Below are 27,771 nucleotides of genomic sequence, written 5' to 3' on the forward strand. Positions count from 1 at the left end.
AACAACATGACTACATTTTATCCAGTTCACACCCTTTTCCCTTGGTTACATTGGGTTGAAACAATTAAAAACAACACAAGAACAGCTATTTAAAATATACAAGAAAACTAATTTACACCCCTCATTGACCTTTTTCCCCCTCTCCAAAATAGGACAGTGCTATCAACTCCCCAGGGATATTTTTAGCTTCTAACTTTAGGCTGTGAGTTTTTTAATAAAAACTATTAATTCTCATCTGTCTGTTTCATAAGAGTGTCAGGATGATGAAATAAACTAAGGTGTGTGAAGAAAGTCTTTGCATTTCAGATTATTTCAGGAACGCTAGACAGTAGCAGCGGTTGATCGAGGAAAAAAGCAAAAACCTCGTAAAAACTACTATAGAGTATTTCGCCGTGAGAGTAAGTTTGACACTCTGAGGCTCCCGTAGTCAAGCTCGCTTTAAGAGCCAAGATGGCGCCGCCGGCCGAGCTACCCATGTGCTGTTTCCGGTCGTACCCGGAAGCAGGACTCCCAGCCGTAGCTGAGACTGTTGGCAATTGCCAGTGGTGTGGGTTTTCTTAAAACTGCTCGTCGCGGAGCCAGTCAGCAGCTAACATGTCTAGCAGAAACAATAACAAGTTGCCCAGCAACCTGCCGCAGTTACAGAATCTGATCAAGCGAGACCCGCCGGCTTACGTGGAGGAGGTAGGAATGCGGCGCGGTGAGGCTAGAAGCCGGGACGCGTCTGGTTCAGACAGTGGCTGGAGGGAGGCGTGGAGTGGAGCAGGGATCCTGGCTCGCCTCGTGTTCTGCTCTTAAGTTCAGGGGTTCCTCGAGAGGAGAAAGGGGATTAAGGGAGAGACATGCCACAGGGTTCGTTCCCCACCTTTTGAAATCTGCTGCCCGTCTGGGTTTTTTGCCTGCTCCATAGACCCTGCTGCCACAGAAACACCATTTAAAAGACCTCATTTTTGCTTTAGGGGTTATCTCCCGACCTCACTGAGGTCGAGAGACAAATGGTCCGCCCCCAACCTCTGACTTCCAGACAGGTTTCTCAAGCCTTTTCTTTTCTGAAACCCCTAAATGGAATTAGTCTGTAACAGTGGATGAAACTTTTGTTTAGATTGTTTCCCACCGACGTCTGTTTCCGGGAGCCCGCGCTCTGTGCCATGGACTGTGTTGGGAAGGAGGGAGTATTCTCAAGTATAAGGGACAGACATAAGAGCTTAGTATTATCTAGTTACAAAACAGGATTCAGTCTCATCGGAAGCTGGCATGTCCTGGATGTGAGAATTTACCTCGGGAAAAGATGAAGTTGAAAATTAGATTAGGTTCAGACCGTGAGGGGCTTTGTATACTGACCTCATACAAATTGTGAACATTAAGGGTTTTTGAGCCGAGAAGTGACAAAATGAAAGTGATGATTTTGCTACATTAATTTGGCAAGTGCTTTCTTCAGACACCCATTTTTCTGACCGGCATTAAACAGGTATTTGCTTCAGTTACTTGTATGTGCAGATGGCTAACACAATTATTCATCTTTTGATTGCCCTTCTCATTTCCCTCCTCCCCCAGATTTTCACATAGAAATATTTATGTGAATACATTTTAACAAATGGCGGTCTCAGTGGTTTAGGTCACCAGTAGAGAGACTTTCCAAAGATTCAAGGGAGTGGAAACAAAGACTAAGGAACAAATACAAGAAGTTAAATAATATAGGTGAGGCCTTGAGATGTGTGAAGCACTATAAACCATTAGACGAAGTAATAGCTGAGAGTCTGTACAGCGCTGTATTTAAAAGCATTGGTTTCACAACTAACTCCGTATCCCGGCCCAACTGTTGACCAATTGTGTAACCAGAGAGGGTTAACCACTTGAGCCTATGTGTATTTTAATATGTGAGAAGGAGATAATACCTACTTCAGAGGATTACTGTTTCATTCACTTAACAAATATTTATGCAAATTCACACATATTGTACCTACTGTGTGTTGGTATAATTCTCAGCACTCAGGATGCAATGATAAATAAGATACAAGAGCCTTCTTTTCTTGGACTTATATTCTAGTGATGGAAAACATATAGTAGTAAGAATTCTGAAGAAAGTAAAACTGGATATGAATATGTTAGAATTGGAGGCTGTTCATTTGGCTCCCATGAACAGGGAAGGCTCGTCTGCTATGATATTGAGACAGATCAAGAGCATTCTAGATAGGGGGAATAAGAAGTGAAGAAGCTATTGGTGGAAAAGAAGTAGAGAGGCAGCCAGTGTGGCTAAAATGTAGTGAGCACAGAAAAGGGTAGTGTAAGATGATGTGCGAAATGCAGGCAGACAGAGGTGGAATGATGTGGGGCCTTTTAAAACACTGTAAGGAATTAAGATTTTACTCTTAGTGTGTTAGGGAGCCATTGAAGAGTTTTAAGCAGAGGTGTGACATGATCTGATTTATATTATTAAAAATTTATTCTGGAGGCTGTAGATAGAATGGATTGTAGAGCAGCAAGATTGGAAGCAGGGTAACTAATATGACACCTGTCGGAATAGCCTAGGCAAGGGATGGTGATGCCACTGGAATTACCAACACAGGTGGAGAGAAGTGAACAGATTGGGACTAGCTCTACATGGAAATAGAGCTAGTAGGACTTCCTGGTGGAGTGAATATGAGGGATAAGGAAAAAAGGAAGGAAGGATGGTTCAGGTTTTTTATTTCTGCATCTGGGTATTTGACAAATACTATTTAGTACCTGTTATGTACTAGGTACTGGGACTATGGTAGTGAGCAGTACAGATAAAAATACTTTTCTCATTCGATTACATTCTAGTCATCTAGGGGAAGAAGTGGGATAAGAATCTTGCCAGGAGCACACTGAGTTATGGAGCCCTCTCTTCACTTGTCAGTGGTGACGTGGAGTTAAGGGAGGTAGGGTCTTAACTGAAGCATGTAGGGACTGCAGGTCTCCCTCTTGATTCCTACTCTTGGAAAAAACTGGAGGCTTAGCGGTTTTGTTGGGAAAATCAGGGGTTATGTTTTTTGACTAGGCTAAGTTTAAGATGTCTGTTAGACATCTAAACAGGCAATTGGGTATATGAATTTGGAGCTCACTGAACCAGTTAGGGCTGGTAATATAAAGAAATACTCATTCTTGGGACTTCCATGGTGGCACAGTGGTCAAGACTCCATGCTCCCAATGCTGGGGGCCTGGGTTCAATCCCTGGTCAGGGAACTAGATCCCTCAGGCCACAACGAAGCTCCCACGTGCTGCAACTAAGACCTGGAGCAGCCAAATTAAAAAAAGAAAGAAAGAAAGAAAGAAATACTCATTCTCTTTCTGAGTGTCTCTCCCCATTCCCTTCCCTTCCCCCTCTCCTCCTTTCTCCCTATCACTCTATCTAACACATATACACATAGTTTAAAGCCATGGCCTAGGCATGAGAGTAGCTGTAGGGTGTGGAACTGAGGCCTTGTGAGTTCCAACATTAGATTGTTGGGTTGTTGTTAGGATTAAACATAATTAAATGAAATAATGTACATGATGAGTTTGGCACATAGCAAGTGCTGAATAAATGGAAGCTATTATTTCTGTGTGTCTATTGCTTTTGCCTGTTAACACATCTTATCTAGAACTCCAGGATAAAATCATAATTATTATTTAAAAGAAGAGGGGAATTTTGACTAGAGAGCTTTGTGTACGTGAATTATAATTTACATTTTCTGACTCACGTATTTCTGCAGATATTAGTGCTCTATATACATGGACAATATAGTAGGGGGTCATTTAGATAGTGAATGGCAGTAGAGAGCCAGATCTGAGTTTTTGACTCTTGTTTCACTGTTCTTTATACCTTACTACCTAAATTTCTAATGATAAGGGAAAGGGTCTTTAGATTACCCAAAATGTGCACAGATTTTTCAAAACTCATTTTGAAGAATTCTGATAAGGAAAACATAGTGTTTCTACATACCTTTGCCACATCTTTTTCTCAATGCCATTATCAAAGATTTCTAAGTAATTTTTAATTCTCTACTGAGAAAGTCTTATAACAGAAGGTGACCAATTTAAATTTTATTTTTCTACAGTTTCTACAGCAGTATAATCACTACAAATCCAATGTGGAGATTTTCAAATTACAACCAAATAAACCCAGCAAAGAACTGGCAGAGCTGGTGATGTTTATGGCACAGGTAAGAAGATAACTTTTGAGTAAAACAAAGACCAGTTGTTGCACACAGCTTGCAGAATATTTTTCACTTACACCCAACCTCATTCCATTCGGGAATGCAAACTTAATTTTAAAAAGAAAATTAGTTTTCCCTTTTTGCAGATTTTATTTCCTCCTTATGTTCAGTTAGAGGATTTCACTAGAGCTTTTCACAGAACCAGCTGGAGCAAAAAAGCTTTCAAACTATTTGTTTTCTTCAAATTCATCATAAAAGCAGATTCTGAATCATGTCACCTACTTTACTAAGACTAGAGGAAATATGAAAGGGGTCAGAGAGATTAGCATGTAGAAGAAAAAGAGATGGTTTGGAGCCATCTACTTCTATGAAACATAGCCTTTTATTCTCCTTTTGCAGAACATCCTTAATATGTGCATATGAATTATAGGAGAGAAAGAAAAACTTCAGAAGGGCCTTTGCTTTATTACAGATTGGTCACTGTTATCCAGAACATTTAAGTAACTTTCCTCAAGAGCTGAAAGATCTTCTCTCCTACAACCACACTGTCTTGGATCCAGATCTCCGAATGGTAGGACCAGTAGTTGGATTGATAAATTGTGCTGTGTTCACATGTGCGTATAATATGTGTTTAAAGGAGAACAGCCTGTCATCTAAACATCTTTCTAAAATGTAAATCAGTGTGTCACCCGTTCCTTAAAATCCTTCTGTGGCTTTTCATTTACACAGAATAAAACTCAAATTTATTAACTTAGCCTGTAAGTCCCTACATGATTTGCTTCCTTCCTGTGTTTTTGGCCTCACTTCCTTTTCTGCTGCACTCCTCTCTCTGATCTCTCAGTTCTGCCAGTATGCTAACCCTGCCAAGATGCTCTTTTCCCTTTTTTGATTAGGTGATTCCTTCTAGTCATTCAAATCTCAAATGCATGAAGAACCCTAATTATAACCTATAGTTTTTATAAAGCTTAGTTTAGACATTTGTCTATTAATTGGCCAGTTTGAGCATTTAAACGTTGTTACCTTAGTGATTGACATTGGGTCCTGTCTGGGATCCCCTTTACCAGGCCAATGCTCCCATTTCCCCCACCCGCGGGGAATGTTGGCTGCTAATGGCCCCCAGCTGCCCTTTCTCTGGAGCACTGTCTTCAGCTAAATGGGAGCCCTAACACCTGGGAAGTGGCCCTCCCAGCCCACAGGTGGTATCTGACTAACCCAGATGTTCAAAAGCCCAAACCTTCCCAAAGGTCCAACTTTGTGTTGCAGTTTGTGCTCCAGGGCTTCTCTGTAATCAGACTAAAGCTAGTCTCCAGCCAAGGACACATCCTTGCCCAGCTTTTCTCTGCCGTATCCTGCTTCTTTTACTTCCCTTCTAGAAGAGAGCACACCCTGAACAAACCTCTGTAATAAATTGGGTTCTGCTTCTAGGGAACCCAACCAGAGGCATTTTCAAATTTTATATATCAGCTTTTCAAACACCTTTACAGCTGGTAGAACTTACACAAATATTATGATCTCAAAACATACTAATATCCTTTACCAAAACTTATAAAAATGCTAAGTCTGTAGATTCAACTTTGTTTCTTATTCTTGCATTTTCCCAGGCTTTCTGTAATTCTTCAATGTTTATACTTCTCTAGGATTATCTTAATTTGATCAGGCCAAAAAAAAAAAAGAAGAATACCATCTCAGACAAGCCAAGGTTGGAGTCTCTGATTAACTCTCAGTTGGGACATGGGACCTGACAGCACAGCCTAACAGGCTTCAAACTTGAACCATTACAGAAGACTTTTACTTAGGTCAAGACTTAGGTCAAGTCCTTGTGGGCCATACAGATTTGAGATTTTGAGTGTGGAGACTTAGTGTCTTTCCAAGTAATTAGGTCTTCTTTAAGTTTTGTGTGCTAACAGTACCCAACCAAATTGGTCTGCAGGCATTATTAAATAACTAAATGTGTGTGTGTATTTCTTTATAGTGTTTTATGATGATTAGTGGGTTTTTAAAAATAATTAGGACGTTGCTAGGAAGCAAGGGATTGAGTCTGTATAATTAGCATTCCTCTTTAGAGTGTACTTGTGAAAGTTGGTGGTAAGCAAGGGTGCTACAACTACCATCGGACCGTTCTTACTACAAACTGTATTTCAAAAGAATGCCTTGTAAGGTCACAAATTCAGTTTGATTATCCCAATTTAGTGTGTTATGTTATTGTAACCCACCTTTCTTATCTCTGTGGATTTACTGATCACTGCGTTTTTCTATGTTGACACTTCCTTGACCTCCTGTGTAAAGGAGCCCTCCTGCAGTCACTATGTATCAATTATATTACCCTGTTTTATTTCCTTCCTGTATGAGGTATACCTGTTGATACGCTTACTTGCTTGCCTGTCCCCTCTTCTGCTCCACCCCCAGTGTAAGCTCCACGAGGGCAGAGTCTGACTGTTCTGTTCCCATGCCTAGAATAATGCCTAGTTAGTAGAAGACATTAAGTGCTTTTGGGATATACTTGCTCCATTTTCTCATCCTAACTTTATCATTATCTTATAGTATGTTTCTTTTTCCTTCCTGAGACATTTTGCAAAGCTTTGATCTTGCTGAGAAATAAGAATCTCATCAATCCATCAAGTTTGCTAGAACTCTTCTTTGAACTTCTGCGTTGCCACGATAAGCCTCTTCGAAAGGTAAAGAGCAAAATCACTCCCCGCTCCGCATCTCATTCTTCCTTGCAGTGACATGAAACTTATAGCATTTGGAGTCTCTTGATGCTTCATACTATTGGATACAGCTAAGAATAATTTTGATAGGAAAAAAATTGACCATTGTGTGCATGCAATATAGTGGTGATAGCTAACATTTATTGTTTACTTTTTGCTAGGTTACCATTTTCAGAGCATTTTACATATTCGTTTACTCACAAAGTGCCATGAGATAGGGGTTATTGTTGTTGTTATTTTATAGATGAAAAGGCTGAGGCACAGAGAGAGAGAGTGATGTTCCCAGGGTCACACAGCTTCTGAGTGGTGAGGCAGGAACATAAACCCAGGGAACCTGGCTCCAGAACCCAAGCCCTTTTCCACTGTGCTGTACTGACCAGCTAAATCAGAGCATGGACTGGACACTCGTGGCTGTAACCACTCCCACCCTCTTCCCCCCAAAACTGACTTTTTTTTTTTTTTTTTTTAGATCCCACATATAAGCAATATCATATGATATTTGTCTTTGCAATCCCTTCAAAACTGACTTTTTTTGTTATTAATATTTCCCTGTGACTTCGTTTTTGCTTGTATAAGTAAGACCAGAAGTTGAAGATTTATGAAATAATTTTAAGAAAGAGAAACTAAAGTTTACATACATTAACTTAAAAAAAACTTTTTTTTTTTTTTCAAAATATTAAGACACTGCAACCATTTGATTTTAGCAGTTGTACTTCTTGGACTAACTTGTGAATAAAAGTGATCCAGGGAAGCATATTTTGGGTACCAATGATACTTGTAAAATTGCCAATATTGTCTTGCATGCAGTTAGGGGCTTGGACTTTCCTTTTTATTTTTTTAATTTATTTATTTTTGGCTGCGTTGGGTCTTCGTTGCTGTGTGTGGGCTTTCTCTAGTTGCGGTGAGCAGGGGCTACTCTTTGTTGTGGTGCTTGGGCTTCTCATTGCGGTGGCTTCTCGTTGTGGAGCACGGGCTCTAGGGCACACGGGCTTCAGTAGTTGTGGCACACAGGCTCAGTAGTTGTGGCTCACGGGCTCTAGAGCGCAGGCTCAGTAGTTGTGGCACATGGGCTTAGTTGCTCCATGGCATGTGTGATCTTCCCAGACCAGGGCTCGAACCCATGTCCCCTGCATTGACAGGCGGATTCTTAACCACTGTGCCACCAGGGAAGCCCCGACTTTCCTTTGTAAAAACAAAACAAAACAAAACAAAACAAGCAAATGTATTGAGATGTAATTCACATACAATGCATCCATTTAAATGTACAATTCAGGGGTTTTTAGTGTAGTCACAGAGTTTTGCAACCATCACCAGTCAGTTTTAGAACACTTATAGCACCCCCAAAAGAAACCCCATTCCCATTAGCAGTTACTTTCCATTTTCCCATCTGTCCCAGCCCAAGGCAACCACCAATGTACTTTTGGTCTCTATAGATTTGCCTACTCGGGATAGTTTGTGTAAATGGAATCATATAATATGTAATTGTCGGGCTTCCCTGGTGGTGCAGTGGTTGAGAATCTGCCTGCCAATGCAGGGAACACGGGTTCAAGCCCTGGTCTGGGAGGATCCCACATGCCGCGGAGCAACTGGGCCCGTGAGGCACAATTACCGAGCCTGCGCGTGCGATAAAGAGTGGCCGCCGCTTGCCACAACTAGAGAAAGCTCTCGCACAGAAACGAAGACCCAAAACAGCCATAAATAAATAAATAAATAAATAAATAAAATTTAAAAAATAAAATAAAATATTTTAAAAAAATGTAATTGTTTTGTGACTGGCTTCTTTCACTTAGCATAATGTTTTCAAAGTTCATTCATGTTGTAGCGTGTCGGTGTTCATTACTTTTTGTTGCCAAATAATATTTCATTGTCTGGTTATACCACATTTTGTTTATCCACTCATCAATTAATGGACATTTGGGTTGTTTTCACTTTCTGGCTGTTATGAATAATGCAGCTATGAATATTTGTGTGAACATTGGTTGGAAATATATTTTCATTTCTTTTGGATATATAACCAGGAGTGGAAATGTTGGGTCATATAACTTCATATTTAACCTTTTGAGGGTAACTTTCATTTTGCTTTACCTGCTTTTTTTTGTTTGTTTTATTTGTTTTTGGTCTCTTGTGATAGAATGAAAAGTGCGGAAAATTAAATCCTCCAGTACATTTATATTTCTCTCCAAATTAAGCAAGGTTAGAAATGTCGGTTAATGTGTATATGTTTTTGTTTCTTTTCCTCAGACTTTATATACTCATATTGTGACTGATATCAAGAATATAAATGCAAAACACAAGAACAATAAAGTGAATGTAGTAAGTACCCTTTTGTTTTCCATGTTTGCAGCATTGTACTACAGTATCGTGCAGTTTATTAAGTCTTCTTTCTCCTCTTTTTCTTCAGGTATTGCAGAATTTCATGTATACCATGTTAAGAGATAGCAATGCAACTGCAGCCAAGATATCTTTGGATGTGATGATTGAACTCTACAGAAGAAACATCTGGTAATACCTATGTACCTGTCTCTTTCGAAATAGTCTTTTTTTCATTTGTAATTACCACAGAACACATACACAAATATTTTTCTTGATTTTGAGCTCTTTAATATATCTCTGCCATAGATTAAGTTGGAAGTAGAAATATGGAGGCAATCCAAATGACTAATAACAATATTCACTACCATTTCTTGAGCACTTGCACTATGCCTTACCTCATTCAACCTTCAGAACAGTGTAATGCAGCTTATTTGGGATTATTCCCACCTTATAGGTAATGAAACCCATAGGTTCATAAGTTTAAGTTTAGTAGCTAGTAAAAGGCAGAATTGAAATTCAAACCCAATCTGTCTGACTGAAATCCGGGCTCTTTCTACTCAGCCTCTCTGAAGATTTTCAAATCAATTTACCTTATATACTTAAATTATCATGTTTCATAAACTTTGGCTTGTTGGTACAGTGTCCCAACTCATGTCTTTTGCTTTTCTTATTCACTAATTTTTTTTTTAAATATAAAAGTAATATTCGTTGCAGCAGAAGATTTGGAGAAGCTAGAAAGTTCTTTTTTTTAATTATTGATAGTCCCACCCCCTAGGGATAATCAGTTAATATTTTATGATATTTCCTCCTGTCCTTTCTTTAATGTGAATTTTAAAGTATGGTTGGAATTTTGCTGTATTTTAGTTTTTTATTGGTTTTTTTATTCCCCCCCAGTTATCTTGAGCAGGTTTTATGTCATTAAAAATTCTTCAAAAAATACATCTGCATGGCTGCATAATTTTCTGACACAAGACTGGGCTAAAATTGAATTAAATGTTTGCCTGTAGTTGACTGTTTAGCAACCCGTGACTTTTTGAAATATTATAAACTATGAATTTTAACATGTCAGAAATATTTACGATTTATTTTGTGCCATTGTCTATGCTGTCAAATACAGTCGAATGAAAATTCACTTTAAAACACTCAACTGTCTTCCCCCAGGAATGATGCCAAAACTGTCAATGTGATCACCACAGCATGTTTCTCTAAGGTCACCAAGGTGAGCACATGTATGGCTGTGTGAAGGCACTGTCTGTGAGTAGCCCGCTTCTCCAGCTAGAAGGTGAAGGAGATGGGTATGCAAGGAAGAGGTGGTGTGCGGATGTGCTGCTTGTGCTTAGGCTGCTTCCCTGGTTTATCTGCACTTTAGAGGAGTCACGCAAAATTATGAGTTTTTAAAATGCTTGGTATTAAATGATAGCCTTAGCGTTTATTTTATGTTTTCCTCTGTAATTCTTGACTGCTCTTTTATTGGACTCAGGCACAGCTGAAAGAAATTTAAGGACATGTTTGACTTTCTCTTAGAGGGGCTATATCACTTTTCTTGTGGGGAGATGTAGAAGTTCCTGACTTCCTACTTGAAGGATAACAACTGTGTAGAGCCGGGCTAAGACAGATGAGCCCAAATCCTACCATTCTTTGTTTTTTTTTTCTTCAGATCCTAGTTCATATGCATGTGTAAAATATAGACAAAAGTATTTATTCTTTGTTGTAAGCTGGGATGAGTAATTGACTTTGAATTGGTCTTTAGATATTAGTTGCTGCTTTGACATTCTTCCTTGGAAAAGATGAAGAGGAGAAACAGGACAGTGACTCAGAATCTGAGGTTAGTTTAACCATAGATACTTCTGAACTTTACAGTTTAGCAGATTTTATTATTGTTTTCAGTACAGATTGTAAAAGTTGGAAAGAAACTTAGATGCTACCTTTATCCTTTATTGAGTTCTGCCATGCTGAGATTTTATTCTATTTAGAACTTGTCACTTACATTCAGAAAGATTGGTTAAGTAACTAATAAAACTTAGATTCATTCAACCTTGTTCTTAGTGCTAAAGCTATACCTATATCTCACTATATGAACTTAGAATAAAAATTACTGCCAATATATTTTTGAGGTAGAGTGTTGACATCATGGAAGTTTAGAGTGGAGAAAGGGAGAAGGGTAGTACAGCATCTTTAAAAGGAAGAATCAGGATTTATGATGTCATGAAATTTTCTTCATTAAAAAATATTTTTTATTAATATTAAAAAGAAATTCTAAAAGAAATTCCCTTCCCATTTTAGCATTTGGTAACAAGAATACTGGAATATGGGATAACACCTTTTGTTATTACTTTAGTAAATAATGTATGAACAATACATTCTTACTCTATAAAATTTCAGGTACTATAGATAAAAGTTATCTTGATCCTTTCTTATTGCCACTTCCCAGTTCCTTCTTCATAGATAACCATTTCATTTCCCATGCATTTCTGTGTGGATGTGTATACATATTGTCTTATGTGTGTGGTCTGTTTTTAAAATATATATAAATAATATATGTATTATTTTGCAACCTGCTTCCTTTGTGATGACATATATAGATGTACCAATGCATTTAGATATTCTTCTATTAGTACATATAAATCTACCTCATTCTTTTAACCTCCACATAATATTTCAGAATATGGATGTACTATAGTTTAAGCATTTCCCTATTGATAAATATTTGTTTCCAGTTTCTTTTTTCAAATAAAAACAAAGTTTCATTCTGTCTGTATATTAATATTTCAATAAAAACTAAAAGCAAGGGGCTTCCCTGGTGGCGCAGTGGTTGAGAGTCTGCCTGCCGATGCAGGGGACATGGGTTCGTGCCCCGGTCCGGGAAGATCCCACATGCTGCAGAGTGGCTGGGCCCATGAGCCATGGCCGCTGAGCCTGCGCGTCCAGAGCCTGCACGTCCGGAGCCTGTGCTCCGCAACGGGAGAGGCCACAACAGTGAGAGGCCAGCATACCGCAAAAAAAAAAAAAAACTAAAAGCAAAATAAAAACAAAAGTCAGTGTTGCAGTGAAAATCTTTGTATGTGCCTGTTCCTGCAGATGGGCAAATTTGTTTTTTATTGAATTTTTAAAGTTGTGTTTATTTTTAATAGCTGCATGCAAAGAGTATAAGTACAAAGAAGTGATTGAAGGGGTTATTCCTTGCTTCTATGCAGATTTTCCTTGTTTATAGTTTTACAAAGTAGTTTATTCTTCAGGATGAAGGACCAACAGCAAGAGACCTGCTAGTGCAGTATGCCACAGGGAAGAAAAGCTCCAAAAACAAGAAAAAGTTGGAAAAGGCCATGAAAGTCCTCAAGGTGAGACTTGTACCTCGGAAATGAGATAGGAATCATTAGAATGCAGAATATGTGGTCTTTAGAAAAGCTTTTAAGCATTTGGAATAGAGAAAATAGCATGTTTGAAAGACTTAGAAATGTGTGATGACTTTTTAAGCACTAATTTTTTAGATGAATAAATGTTCTCAGCTCTAGCAAGATCTGTGGCTTGAATAAATTAATTTGATTAAGTTCATTTGTTTTGATCACGATGTCTTCTCAGAAGAGTATGCAAATGAAGTACATTTTGTTTTGTAATAATTATTTGAAAGTCATTAATTTGGTCCTTGTGTGTTTTTTAATGTTCCTATTTCCAAATCTCTTTAAGTCTCACAGGTGCTAATAGCTAGAACATTTCCAAGGTTTAATTTTTTATTTTTGGCCGCGTTGAGTCTTTGTTGCTGTGCACAGGCTTTCTATAGTTGCGGCGAGCGGGCACTACTCTTCGTTGCAGTGCGCAGGCTTCTCATTGCAGTGGCTCCTCTTATTATGGAGCACGGGCTCTGGGCACCCAGGCTTCAGTAGTTTTGGTGTGCGGGCTCAGTAGTTGTGGTGCACAGGCTTAGTTGCTTTGAGGCATGTGTGATTTTCCCAGACCAGGGATCGAACCCGTGTCCCCTGCATTGGCAGGCGGATTCTTAACCACTGCGCCACCAGGGAAGTCCCCAAGGTTTAATCTTATAAACCACCTTTAGGGGCTTCCCTGGTGGCACAGTGGTTGAGAATCTGCCTGCTAATGCAGGGGACACGGGTTCGAGCCCTGGTCTGAGAGGATCCCACGTGCCACAGAGCGACTGGGCCCGTGAGCCACAACTACTGAGCCTGCGCGTCTGGAGCCTGTGCTCCGCAACGGGAGAGGCCGCGATAGTGAGAGGCCCACGCACCGCAATGAAGAGTGGCCCCCGCTTGCCACAACTAGAGAAAGCCCTCGCACAGAAACGAAGACCCAACACAGCAAAAATAAATAAGTAAATTAATAAACTCCTACCCCAACATCTTTAAAAAAAAAAAAAAAAAAACCACCTTCTAGTTCTTCTAGTTGAAAAAAAGGTTTTTGGAACAAAGATTTTTTTTTTCTTTTTAATTAGTGTGATGGGGACTTCCCTGGTGGTCCAGTGGTAAAGAATCCGCCTTCCAATGCAGGAGACTTGGGTTCAGTTGCTGGTTGGGGAACTAAGATCCCACGTGCCACGAGGCAACTAAGCCTGCATGCCACAACTATTGAGCTCACGTGCCTCAATGAGAGAGCCCTTGTGCTGCAAACTACAGAGCCCACATGCTCTGGAGCCCATGCACCACAACTAGAGAGAGAAAACCCACGTGCCACAGCTAGAGAGAAACCCAAGAAGACTGCATGCCATAACGAAAAGATCCCGCATGCCTAAACAAAAGATCCAGTGTGCTGCAACTAAGACCCGACGCAGCCAAAAAAAAATAAGGAAAATAAATAAAATAAATATAAATAGTGTAATGGAGTTGATAACAGCCTTTAGCACATTAGCACATTTAATCCCAAGGGCCTCTTCACTGTAATTCAGAATGTAAATGTTTTCCTCTCCCTTTCTTTCAGAAACAAAAGAAGAAGAAAAAACCGGAGGTGTTTAACTTTTCAGCTATTCACTTGATTCATGATCCCCAAGGTACTATAATTATGACCTCCCAAGTTCCTTGTTGGCTTTACCTGCCTATTTAGATTCCTACCTTCAAGGTTACCAGGGAATATAAAATCCTTGGCACTTAATAGACAATCAGTAAATGCTTAGTTGTTACCTATTGGTTGTAGCCTAGAGAATTCTATTCCAAAGCAGTGATTCCCAATCCACAGCAAAATAAGAAAAACATGGAGGAACAGCTCTCTTTGCAATTCATGTCTTTAATAACACAGTACTTGTACTATAAGACATTGTGCTTGACCAAATGAAAAATTGACAATCTTTTATTAGTCCCTTTTTTTTTAACTGGTATGTGGAAACCAAAAGTTTGGGAAACCCTGTTCTAGAACACTAGTTCTCAAACTAGAGTGCACATTGGAATCACTTGGGAAATTTATAAAACTATACTGGTACTTGGGTCTTGTTATTCCCAGAGACCGATTAGGTGATATGGGGTATGGCTGGGCAGTGGGGCTTTTAAATGCTCTCTGTATTTTAGTTTTAGTTTGCTGACCCTTCCTCTAGGTCAGTGTTTCTCGGACTTTAAGGCACATACTGATCACCTTGGGATCCTGTTAAAGTACAGATTCTGTCTGATTCAGTAGGTCTGGGGGTGGGGCCTGCAGTTCAGTATTTCTAACAAGCTATTAGGTGGACAGCTGCTGGTGGTCTGCAGACCACACTTTGAGAAGCAGGGCCCCAGAGAACTATAAGTGGAGCATCTGTCAACAGTAACTCAAGGTGTTGATGCTAAAAATCTTGGAAATCCTTAAGACTTAACTTTGGGCACCATTGAAGGTATATTTGCCTGTGTGTGAGTCTTTTCACCTTCAGTTATGCCGCTGTGTTTACCATCCTGGTTCTGCAGAGTGATTTCAGGCACAGCCATACCAGAGTCAGTGATCAAACTACTGCTTTTCTCTACACCTGTTAGATTATGTTGTGTAGACCATGGGCCCACAGTATACTTCTCTGATATTCTCCTTTCCAGATTTTGCAGAAAAACTACTGAAGCAGCTAGAGAGCTCTAAGGAGAGGTTTGAAGTGAAGATGATGCTCATGAACCTCATCTCCAGATTGGTGGGAATTCACGAGGTTTGAATTACATTATTTTTCTCTCGATGGATATTAGAAGTAGAATTTTTCTTGGTAAAAGGACACAAAGGTAGAGCAGTGGCTTAATTTTATCCTCCCAAACCATTTAAACCCATACAGTTTTACAAAGGGATAAAATCTTTCACTCTGAAAATAGCTGTCTTTGTCGCTTTGTTTTCTTATCAGTTAGTATGGATGTTGAATTGTACATGTATTCAGTTTATGGACAGACTATTTTTGTTCTGTTTTTCTACTTTTTATTTTATTTTATCTATGTTTCACTTATACATTTTCCTGAGCCAACAGAGCCCACATATTTTTATCAACTGTTATTACATTTCACAGTTTACCCCTTCATAGCTTTCCTGACTTCCAGCCCACTCTAGCAGGAGGATCATGTTTGCAAAGCTGAATTCTCTGGTCATTCACTTTATATTAAATTAGATTGCAAGAGCTCCTTGGTGGTATAATGTATATATGTTGTGTATACATATGGAAACCTCACACATACTCAGACTAACTGCCATTGTAGAAAAGGAGGGATTCCCAGAAATTCAGCCCATGAAGAAATGACCATTGAGGTTGTTCTCTATAGTGCTGTTCTGATCATCACTGAATGTGTTGCTTTCTTCAAAAAAAAAAAAAGGCTCCTTCATTGAAAATCAAACAGTATAGACATATATCAAGTTAAAAATGAATAAATGCACTTATTCCATTTCTCTAAGAAAAACTTAACATTTTGGTGAATAAATTGCTTTTTCTACATGGGCTGCAGTTCTAAAGCAGGATTACCAGGTCAATTCTTATTACATTTGTGCAGTAATTTCAAGTCACACCTGAATTTGAGCTCAATGGAAAAGCAAAAGTGATTCTCAATTCAAGCATGGTTTGATGGAAATGATACTGGAGTTTCACAACTGGCTACAATTGAACACCCATCTCTGTATTGAACACAAGTCTTCCCTTTTACTTCTCTGGTCCTGGTTTTGCTCTGTGGCTAAAATAGAAAAAAATTTATTCTCACATGATGAACTTTGAAGAAGACCAGGCCATCTCCAAAGTTTCTCTTCTTGAAGTTAAAGATTACAATTGCTTTCATAACTGGATCCTTGTCTCCTTTATCTAGGTAGACTCCAGAGTGTTAGTGGTTTCTGTCTAAAATATGGAGCTCAGAGTAATTCCTCCAGTGTGGTTGGACTGGTATCCCATAACAGAACTAGACTGGGTTTTTTGGTGATCAGAGTACACTAGGCACTATTCAGATTTGAGTTACTATTATCTTTGAAGACTAAAAAATTGGTTCTGCAGCCACACTAATTTAAAAGTAGAAGAAAGTTGCTTTTTGACTGCCTTTTCACCCCCTGGTTTATTCTGTGTACACTTTCTTCTTCCTTGACATAATAGGATAGCAACAAGGCCTTCCTTTCTTTGGTTAATACAGCACATTGAATCATCCTGTAGCATGAATGCTTGTTGAGAAAAAAAGAAAGTAAAAAAATGATTCCCAGTTAGTTGAGCTTGGTGATATAATTGCATCATGGAGAAATGAAACTCCACAGCTCAACTAGATATATATTAAAGTCAGTGCATTCTTCTTTCCACAGCTTTTTCTCTTCAACTTCTACCCCTTTGTGCAGAGGTTTCTGCAGCCCCACCAAAGAGGTAAGGCTTCCACTTGCCCTGTTCCTTTGATGGCCTTGGGGTTAACCATCCAGAGTCTTTTGTCCTGGAATTAATACTAAAGACAAGAGTTAGGAGTGAAGTGTGTTCTGCTTCAGAGACAAGGAGAGAAACCTGTATGTTTTCTTTCCAGATTCTGCCATGAGGTAATTGTTCTGCTTTAAGAAATAATTATTTGAGGGGGGGAAAAACACCAAAACAAAATGTTGGTTTCTCAAAGCAAGTCTTTTTGTAATACTATAAATACTCATGTGAAAAATTCTAAAAAAGAATTTTGACTATTTATTGTAACTTCATTTTAGATACCAGGGTTTAACTTACTGCTTTCATTGCCCTCATTTATATTCTTAATTAAAAGCAACATGAAAGCAGGAAGGAAGAGATGGTTGTTTTTGCATTTGAACTTGAACCAAGGTAGGAAAGAAATGAACGTTCATTGAACATTCAACATGAGCCAAGCACTGTGCTAAGTACTTTACATACAGTCATCTCATTTAATCCTCACTTCAATCCTGAGAGATGTAGAAAGAAAAAACAAAAGACCAAGATCACTAAGCAAATAATGGCTGATTAGGCTTCACCTCACTTCTTTGTTTTGCCAGAGGCCTTGTTCTTTATCCATACTGCCCCTTTAAAGGGAGAGTGTGTGTATATATGTGTTGTATTTATTCATTTATTGAGTGAGTGCTAGTCTGAGCACTGCATTAGACACCAGTGAACACAAAGTAACATCCTCACCTTCATAGAGCTTACATTCTAGAGGAAGATCCACAGAGTGCTGTGTATAATATGTCCAGGTGACAGTAAGTATTTTGAGGAAAAAGGAAGCAGGTGAGGACAGTAGGGAGTGCTGGGGTGGGTTCTGTCTAGATTATGTGGTCAGGAAATCATTTTGATAATTAGTGTGAGCACTAATTTTATGCTGTTAAGCAGGGCCAGGAGGAAGCGAGGCAGTGAGCTAGGCAGATGTCGGGGGTTGGGTGTTGGGGCAGAGTAAGCAGCAGGAGCATGATGGCCAGCGTGTGCTGGCCATGTTTGCTGTGGTCCTGAGGGCAGGGCAATAAACTGACTGTGGCCTTTCCCATCTCTGACATTTTTAGAAGTAACGAAGATCCTTCTGTTTGCTGCACAGGCGTCTCATCACTTAGTACCCCCAGAGGTGAGAACTCTTCAACTTTACTTCTGTCAGGATCTAGTGCCTATGTAGCCCTTCCACTAAGTATATCATGTTGGCCTTTCCCACAGGGATTACTGTCCTCCCTGCCTTTTTTAAACTGAGTAGAAGAGACACTAGCTCTTAAGGAGATATCCATAGAAGTTTACTCATAGAAGTAAAAACATTTTACTGTAGAAAGTAAAGTGTATTTTGGACAAGTTGTTGAGAATTTTGGTTTTGTTTAATTGGCAAATTTTATGCTGGGGAGGCAAGAATATCAGTGAATTTATAGTGATTATTATTCAAAACTGATCATTTCTTTCTTTGATTAAAATAGTGTTGGATGATCGTGGGTCAAAGCAATTTTTAATCCATGTTGAAAACTAATATTAAAGGCGAGCCTAATTTAATCTGAGGATAGCTAAGAAGAAGGCTAAAACCCAAAGTGGAATATTTTTCTCTCAGTCTTCCTCAGTCTTGATCCTTCCAACTCCCAAACCAAAGGTGGAGGGCTGTTTTTCCACTGTAATAGTTTATGGTCCCTTCATCGTCAAGCGTTTGAGTAGGTGTAGACGTTTTACCAGCACTCATATCCTTTCTCTCCCTCCCGTTCAGATCACGCAGTCATTGCTCATGACTGTGGCCAACAATTTTGTTACCGACAAGAACTCTGGAGAGGTCATGACAGTAGGGTATGTAGAATGTGGCTATAGGCAGTGGGTATGGTTGTAATGCACTGGGTTTGCTTTCCATTACCAAGATGTAAAATTTCATCTATAATGTGCTCTCTGCAAAAACAGTTTAAAGTACACTTCAGTCTTCTCAGCAGGCTTGGTATTTTTAATTTATTGGTCAAAACTTTGAGCCAGAGAAAAGATATTTGCCCTTCTAATCAACATTTTATTTTTTAACTCGCTTTCCCTCTTTCAAATGAATGCTTGTGTGGCAACCTAAATGTTTTTCTTCTGTCTTCTACCCTGAATTCCTATCTTCCCTAGAACAAATGATTCGTTATGGAATCATTTTTTAATCCCAAGGTGGTTCAGTGGCCCTTTTGATTAATTCAAAAGCACTTAATGAGTGTGAGCACTAATTTAAGGATGACTGATCTGTCCTGATAACTAAGCAGTATGCTGAACAGCTGCTTTTTATCTCCCTTGGAAAATATTGCTGGGATAACAGCCCTAAAGACCTTTAACTTTTCCTTATTTGACCTAGTACTATCTCCCCTAGAGTTGGCGAATAAATACTGCTGTCATATACAGGCACACTTCCTTTTATTGCCCTTTGCTATATTGCTCTTCACAGATACTGCATTTTTTTACAAATTGAAGGTTTGTGGCAACTTTGTGTGGAGCAAGTCTATCGGTGACATTTTTGCAGCAGCACTGGCTCACTTCATGCCTCTGTGTAACATTTTGGTAATTCTCACAATATTTCAAACTCTCCACCAGCAAAAAGATTATGCCTCACTGAAGGCTCAGATGAAGGTTACATTTTTAGCAATAAAGTATTTTTTAATTAAGTTATGTACTTTTTAAGACATAATGCTATTGTACACTTAGTAGACTACAGTATAGTTAAACATAACTTTTGTATGTACTAGGAAACCAAAAAATATGTGTGACTCACTTTATTGCAGTGGTCTGGAACCAAACCTGCAATATCTCTGAGGTATGCCTGTATTTTACAGAGATGACACTGTTTCTTATTCTTCTAGTAGAGGAAATGGCAGTAAACTGTCTGGAAACAAAGCCCTCTGAGGCTCCCCAAACTCACACTCTACCATGCTGCAGTTTTAGAGACCTAAGACCTATAAAACCCAACTTACATTCCTTTTGATTTAGTCTTTTTAGAAAATATTCTTAGGTTGAACCACATGAAACTGCTGGGGGTTTTTTGTTTGTTTGTTTTAATTTATTTTTTTCCTTTTTTTAGAATCAATGCTATAAAAGAAATAACAGCTCGATGTCCTCTAGCCATGACTGAAGAACTTCTCCAAGACCTGGCTCAGTATAAAACACACAAAGATAAGAGTAAGTGGTGTGTTATTCTCAGTAGATCAAAGAGTACAGAGTAACTCGTTTTTACCTCAGTAGACTCTTTGCTCTGAAGTTTCTAATTAAAGGTATTATTTTCCAGATGTGATGATGTCTGCTAGAACTTTGATTCAGCTCTTCCGAACACTGAATCCTCAGATGTTACAAAAGAAATTCCGGGTAGGTGAAGCATACATATGTTGACCAAGGATTTGGTCTGAGAAAGTAAGGGTAATTTCCTACAATTTGAGCTTGAGTATTTCTGATGCTTCCAGTAGGAGTATTGGTGATACATGTAGTTTTATTCTTTAAGCTCAGAATAAAATTGACTGAATACTGTTGCTTAACTGTTTTATAGTTGGTATATGCTCTTTGATGATGAATGACTCTTACAGACCTGTTAGACTGTTTGAAGTCAGTAACTGATGCCAGTATTGAACAGGCTGTTCCCTAACCAGATACTACCTCTTTCAAGTTGGGACAAAGAAAGATGCATGTATGTAACAGAAGGAGAGATCTCAAGACTTAATTGAAGTTTCCTGAGGTGCATCAGAAGAAAGCAAGAAAACAGTGGGCAAAGTTCTGGCTGGGGGATTTACTTTGACCCAAGACATTGGTGGACTGTTTTTGTCATTCGATTGCTTCCATTTTTTGTGATTCTCCCTCTCAATTCATAATCCTAGAGAATCCTTTTCATGAATAATGTTTTGCAATTTAAGGACCTCATTAAAAACTACTTCCTTTCCTTTAGGGTAAGCCTACAGAGGCCTCCATAGAAGCAAGAGTGCAAGAATATGGAGAACTAGATGCTAAAGATTACATTCCAGGAGCAGAAGTTCTGGAAGTTGAAAAAGAAGAAAAAAATGCTGAAGATGATGAAGGTTCATTTTTGTTTCACCATTATTCAGGACAAAATCACTCCTGCTATATCTGTATTGATCTTGAAATCTTTATACTGTTTGGACATTCATTCAGCAGATGTTTCCTGAGTAATGACTGTGTGCCACGCCCTGTTACGGGCACTAAAGGTCAAATGGGCATGGTCCTGCTCTGAGAGAATTTACATTCTGGTGTAGGAAATGCCTTTTCATGTCCTTCAGATTGGCTGCCCCTTATCAAGGGCATGCTGTTTGACACTTGGGAAAGATAATGGGTTTCTTTTGTTGCCTAGAAAGAATAATGAAGATTAGTCTATAGCAGTCCTCCTGTTGAAGGAGAATGCTTGTTGAACTGGTCGAAGAATGCTTGAGGAACTCCATTCTCATTTCCAGGGTTAGCATTTACTGCATTGGTCGCTAGGGTCCTGTCTTCTTCCCGTTCATTCCTTCATTATTTCAACAAAACTTTCGTAAGCATTAGCTATGAGCCAGCCACTGTCAAAGCAAAGATGAATGATATGGTTCTTGTCCTTGAGGGTCTTTCATAAACAGCTAATAAATCATTAACAGGATTTATGATTGGAGTGGGGTATAAGGGCTGGAGAGAGGTCAGGTCCACCTCAGAGGTTCAACAAAGGCTTCAAGGAAATGGTGACCCATGAGCCGTATTTGGAATGATTAGTGAGCAATGGTAGTAGAGTGGAGACTTTCCAGGCAAGCTGTGAGCAAAGTACTGAAGGGTTCAGGAAACTATTAGAATGTAGGATACAAGGTGATGCACAGAAAGCGATGAGGCTAGAGATAGAGGTGGGGCCTCACGTGAGTGGCTGTGTAGGCCAGGCCTAAGAGCTGGGACGCTGTCTTACAGAACATGGGCATCTGCTGAGAGACTGCAGGTAGCCTTCGTTTTGAAAGCTTACTGTGGTGGCTCCGTTAGGAACTCTGATACCTCTTTACTGAGGTGTCTCCAAGGTTCTTACACAACCAAAAGTTTCTACCTTGGTTCTCTGAATGACTTGTTTCTAACTAATTTCTCAAACGTGCAAATGTGCTTAGACAAGTTAAATAACTTGTATGTGGCCACTGTAAATGTACAGGTACAGTTCTGATGGACATGGCTAGTTTGGTGGAAGGAACGTGGGCTCTAGAGTCATACATGATTTTCCTAATGTCAGTGGAGGCTGCATTTCTGGCAGTGTGGCCCGGGGCAGGTTACTTAACCCTGGACTCTGTTCCTCTTGTGTTGAGTCACGAGAGTTAGAGAAAGATTGCAAAGTTTGGGCTCACGGTGGATAATTGATCAGGGCTTATTCTCCGTTCCTTGACTTAATTAAATTGATATGGTTTATTTAACAATAATATTGCTCAGTTCTTGGTAAGCATCTATTTGAGGTTCATTACCTAAGTTTTCTTTTGCTTGATTTATCTCAATGTACCATGAACACTCAACATAAAGTGGGTGCTAATGGTGTGCTCTTTTTCACACAGATGAGTGGGAAAACACCAGTCTCAGTGATGAGGCAGTTTCCGATGGCGAATGGGTTGACGTGCACCATTCTTGCGATGAAGAACAGAAAGAAATCGTAAGTCCTCAAATGTCCTTTTCTCAGTGTTGAGGGGCCACGCCCTCACTGGAGCTAATAGCCGTTTAAGCCTGTGTTGTGTCCTTTCAAGTCTGAGAAGCTGAACAGCATGCCCTTGGAGGAGCGGAAAGCCAAAGCCGCGGCCGTCAGCACTAGCCGAGTGTTAAGTCAGGAAGACTTCCAGAAAATCCGAATGGCCCAAATGAGGAAGGAACTCGACGCTGCCCCTGGGAAAGCCCAAAAGAGGAAGTACATTGAAATAGACAGTGATGAGGAGCCCCGGTAAGACAGTGTGTACACCAGGTCTTCAGTCAGCTCACGTGATTATGAAAGTATTAGGAAAAGGAATTCCATCCTTGTTACATATTACATTTTTTCTTTCACCCCAGGGGTGAGTTACTTTCTCTTCGGGCCATTGAACGCCTTCATAAAAAGCCAAAGTCTGACAAGGAGACAAGACTCGCAACTGCAGTGGTGAGTGGGGCATGTCATTGCCTAGTTGTTTGAACAGAAAGCAGATAAAGTGAAATATGACTCAGAACTTGTAGAGGCACAGAACTGCAGGGTTTTTTTGGCTGCATTGGGTCTTCGTTGCTGCGCGCGAGCTTTCTCTAGTTGCGGTGAGCGGGGGCTACTGTGCGTTGAGATGCGCGGGCTTCCCATTGCAGTGGCTTCTCTTGTGGAGCACAGGCTCTAGGCGCACGGGCTTTAGCAGTTGCAGCGCATGGGCTCAGTAGTTGTGGCTCGCGGGCTCTAGAGCGCAGGCTCAGAAGTCGTGTGGCGCAGCAGCTTAGTTGCTCCGCGGCATGTGGGATCTTCCCGGACCAGGGATTGAACCCGTGTCCCCTGCGTTGGCAGGCAGATTCTTAACCACTGTGCCACCAGGGAAGTCCCTACAGTATTTTATTTTAATGTTTTAAATAAAAGTATAATTAACATAGATTAAAAGGCACAGATAAGAGGTGTTCAGTTAGATGAGTTTTAACAACTTGATAGCCACGTATGTAACCACTGTCTAAGACAAGCTGTAGAGCCCAGAAAGGCACCGTTATATGTTCACGGTCTCAGGGGGGCTCAGTACATTTACCAGAGCTATGAGAAAAGCAGGGGAATGTTTACAGTCATTAAAGAAAAGCCAGCGACAGAGCTGCCTCAGGCAAGTCCTGTGGCTGTTTGCGACTGCAGCCTGCCTACCTTTCCAGATTCATTTTCTCTACCTTGACTTGTTTCAGACGCCATTCCAAATGGGCTCCGCATTACCCTCTATTCCATTCGTACTGACACTTGTTTAGATAAGTTTGAAAACCCATGTTCCTTCTCCACCGCGACTTTGCATATACTATTCCTACCTGAAATGCTCTACCCTTCCCTCCTTTCCTCACCAGGAAGGCCTTCATCCTGCAAAAAACAGCTTACAGGGTCTCCCTCTCTCAGAGACTCCTCTGGCCTCTAAGAAACCTTTTCTTCCCCTGAGCTCCCCTTGCCCCATTACAACACATCACGGTCATTTCTTCCCCTGGACTGAACTGAGTCTCTGGGGAGCAGTGACTGTGTGTTCCCTCCACCTTAGTGTCCTTGGCATCCAGTGGAGCTGGCACAGAGGAGACGTGTATGTCGATGAGATAACTCCTGCAGTGATATTTTTGTGTGTGTGTGTGCTGATAGGCTGGAAAAACAGACCGAAAAGAATTTGTGAGGAGGGAAACCAAAATGAATCCATTTTCCAGTTCCACGAATAAGGAGAAGAAAAAACAGAAGAACTTCATGATGATGCGGTATAGTCATAACGTCCGGTCAAAAAATAAGCGTTCCTTCCGAGAAAAGCAGGTGAGCTCAACTTGAAGCTTGACTGGGTAGAGTGGTATTGTTGTTCTAAGACTTCTCTACATTTGAGTGGAGTTGTGCCTTCTAAAACCTTGTATTGTGTGTGTCTTAGGATTAATGGGGTGCATTATTGGAGAGCATGGAGAGGTGGAAAGCGGTCAGGGCTTGTAAATCCTAGACTTGACTTTGTTGAGATTCAGCTGTGTGACCAAAAGGGAGGCCATTTTCCTCCTCTATAAATAAAGGAGTTTAAACTAGATGAGCTCTGAGGTCCATTCCTATGCTAAAATTCTCTTGACATTGCATCTGTGAAATATATCAAAATTAACTGAATAATAATTTTTGAGTGTTTCTTATATGGTACTTTTTTCCAAAAAGCAATCATTATGTGTGGTAATATCTCATTAACAGTTTCAGGAAAGCAGTACAAACTAACAGTTCTGTTGTTGGCATGATCCTTTCTCTGTGTACCCTTTTGCAAAGCCATTATGTTTACAGACCTTTGGAATTGCATTTTATCCATTTTCAGTCTTTGATTGGTAGTCCTGGGCTGCTCTGTTGGCTTGCTTATTTCATAATTCATTGTAGTAAAACAAATTTATGTTTTTATATCCTCCTCTACTGCCAGTGTACCAGAGTGTATATCTAAATGTACTAGGAAGAATCTCTAGGAGGTCAGGTCAAGGGTAAAATAGTGCCACATTCTGAACCAGCGTTCCTAAATTGCAAGCCAAGGATGAGCCTGCCTGGCCTGAATGTGACAGCCAGCTCTCCAGGGCAGGGCTCCATCGGTGTGGGAACCAAGTCAGTATGAGTAACTCTGTTTATTTAATCTTTCTAGTTGTAAGCTCTTCAACCATGTTATGTAAGTAACAAAGTGGCAGTAATTTTGATTAGAATTTGTTGCAAGTTTAGGTGAAAGGAAAGGTGCTGTTAAATAGTCTGACTTTTGCCAATTCAATTTAAATGCATGGTTGAATTGATTAAATTCATTAGTTTATCCTTCCCCTGCCCTTTATAAGATTTTTGAGTCGAGGAAATAATGATCATCCAGTTGGCAGGCCTTGCTTCGTTTTGAGGTTTTTGTGACCTTGCTGCATTTTATCTAGGGGTGTTCCCCCAGCCCCTACTTCCTCTATTTTTTAGCATGCCTTTTTTTGGCATGATAGAGAAGCCTTGCTTTGTTCCTGTCAGTACCTCTTTCAGTATAAAATAGTTCTCTCAAAGATGAAAGAATTTTGTAAGAGGAAGTTAGCTCACTGGATATGTGCTAGTTCATGTGAACAATATGAACAGATACTGTGATTAAACTGTACAAATGAGAAAATAAGACATAGATAGCTGAATCTGAGAAATACCTTCTTAGGTGTGCAAATTAGGTTAAAATGAACTGGTTGATTTTGTTTTCCTACCATAAGCGTCCCAGTTATTCTGCATATCTACAAAGACATACCAAGACCCAGATCTGAGCTAAAGGCAAGAAGTCAATAACTTAAAGTCATAAAATTCAAAAAGCTTCATTAGAGCCAGGCAACTTCCACCCCAAAAAATGCTCTAAAGTTTCTAGGACTCAAAGAGTGGTGGGTGCTTGGGAATTAATGGAATAATATCCATCACACACTTAAGATGTATATATTGACCTTGGTTATCTTCCTTTTATAATTTGGGTTTGTTCTTAATAATCTTTTATTTAATATTCTGTTGTTTTCTTTCGGGAACTGTAAGACTTTATAAGGATGTTCATAGGTTCGCTGTGAACATTGGTCCTGTGGTCTTTTTCTGTAGATCATATTTACATTTTTTTCTTTTTTATCTTCCAGCTGGCGTTACGAGATGCTCTCTTGAAAAAGAGAAAAAGAATGAAGTAACTTCCAAGCAAGTTTTCCATTCCAGGGAGAATGCTAAATTCCTGTCATTATTCTGAAAACTAGTACATTAAGAATGTTTACATTAAAAAGTCCAAAAGCACTATATTGTGAAAACCAGAGTAAACTTGGTAGCTTCTGGTGTTCTTATTTTAGAGATGGGTAGGGGTGGGAATGTTTGAAATGTAAACAGTAGTGGTGTTGTAAAATCATTTTCATTTAGTGTTCATGCAAAAAATATAGAGAGAGAGAGAGAAAGAGAGAGTGCCTATTAATTGTCACTGAAGATATAAAATTGAATGAGCCACAACTCCTCACTCAAGGTATTTATAGCCTATGTGTAGGATGGGGCGAGGAGCAAGTATGTATCTGTGTACTTACAGTGTTGTATAAATAGTTCTCTAGTAGAGATAGGTTCATGCTTCTATGGGGTCACAGAGGACTAACTCTGCAGGGGATGGGAGTTATATATTCTCTTAAAACAGGACAATGTTACAAGAGTAAGAGGATCTTACTTGTAAATAGGCTTACCTGCTGAAAACAGGTCCCTACTGTACAGATTTTGGGTAGACAGTATAGCTTTTTTAGTCCATCCATCCAAAAGATGTAATTTTTTTTTTTTAATGCCAGATACAGGCTTTTTGGTTAAAACCTCGCTTTTTACATTGCCTTACGTATAAATAGTAATCTTGGAGTGGCTTCAGTTCATCATTTGGGCTGCTCATTCTTCCATAGAGGAAAAAGAAATTAGATTGGTTTCCTCAGCCTTCCTTCACCCTGTAATATTTTCATCCTGCCGTTTGCCTTGTTTCACTCAATAAAAGGTTTCTAATGTCAAATAGGTACTCTGTGTGCTGAGTGGTGTGTGTTGTCTCCCTTCACTAGGTGTGCTTGAGTAGATTTCAGGGGTCACCGTATGAGAGCCGTGGTCAGCTGTTTGCAAGTTGTTGTGTTTGGAAATAGTTTGGTGCTCTTTGTCTCAGATTTCTTAGGTAGTGTGGTAGTTGGGAAAATTGCTTCAAGCTAGAGGAAAAGGCAGTTTTCTGCCCACTCAGCAGCTTCTAAAACCACTTTTCTTACTCCTTTTCCAGCATCTTCTGTTCACTTTCTCAGTTCAACTTCAGTTTTATTTGAATGAAACTTTGTGACTTTTCCTAAGACGCCCCATACCACTGGGGATTAGTTATGAAGACCTTGTGGTTTACTGATTAAATTGCACTGGCCTAGTGAGAGGAGCCCTCAGTCAACCCCCAGCAACTTCAGTGTTTCACAGGAAGTGTCCGATGAATGTTTCAGACCTGAAACTCCTCTCTTCTCTCTTTGCCTTTTTTTTTTTGCGGTGCACGGGCCTCTCACTGTTGTGGCCTCTCCCGCTGCAGAGCACAGCCCTCTTTGCATTTTTGAACTGGGTGTCTCCTTATGTGTCTAGCTCTAGAGAGAAGTATATAAAATTCAAAATGGCCTA

At 39.8% G+C, this 27,771-nt stretch overlaps 1 protein-coding gene across 2 annotated transcripts; it reads left to right on the forward strand.

Annotated features, from left to right (window-relative positions):
- Positions 1 to 594: 594 nt before the first annotated feature.
- SDAD1 (SDA1 domain containing 1) lies at positions 595 to 26,433 on the forward strand (the record flags this gene model as incomplete). Of its 2 annotated transcripts, none has more annotated exons than XM_079700062.1 (22): positions 595 to 684; positions 4,059 to 4,163; positions 4,588 to 4,728; positions 6,722 to 6,832; positions 9,107 to 9,178; positions 9,267 to 9,367; positions 10,340 to 10,397; positions 10,929 to 11,003; positions 12,415 to 12,516; positions 14,105 to 14,174; positions 15,178 to 15,281; positions 16,886 to 16,943; positions 18,062 to 18,120; positions 18,733 to 18,809; positions 20,056 to 20,153; positions 20,260 to 20,336; positions 20,908 to 21,037; positions 22,523 to 22,617; positions 22,709 to 22,899; positions 23,007 to 23,091; positions 24,283 to 24,444; positions 26,262 to 26,433. In XM_079700062.1, the coding sequence occupies 22 exons, from the start codon at positions 595 to 597 to the stop codon at positions 26,307 to 26,309; spliced, it is 2,109 nt and encodes a 702-aa protein (XP_079556188.1). In that variant the 3' UTR covers positions 26,310 to 26,433. The 2 variants fall into 2 exon arrangements, with proteins under 2 accessions (XP_079556188.1, XP_079556189.1); XM_079700063.1 differs by having other exon boundaries at positions 4,630 to 4,728.
- Between the last annotated feature and the right edge of the window lie 1,338 nt (positions 26,434 to 27,771).

The sequence above is a fragment of the Hyperoodon ampullatus genome (genome assembly GCF_949752795.1).
Source record: "Hyperoodon ampullatus genome assembly, chromosome: 1".
Lineage (NCBI taxonomy): Eukaryota > Metazoa > Chordata > Mammalia > Artiodactyla > Ziphiidae > Hyperoodon > Hyperoodon ampullatus.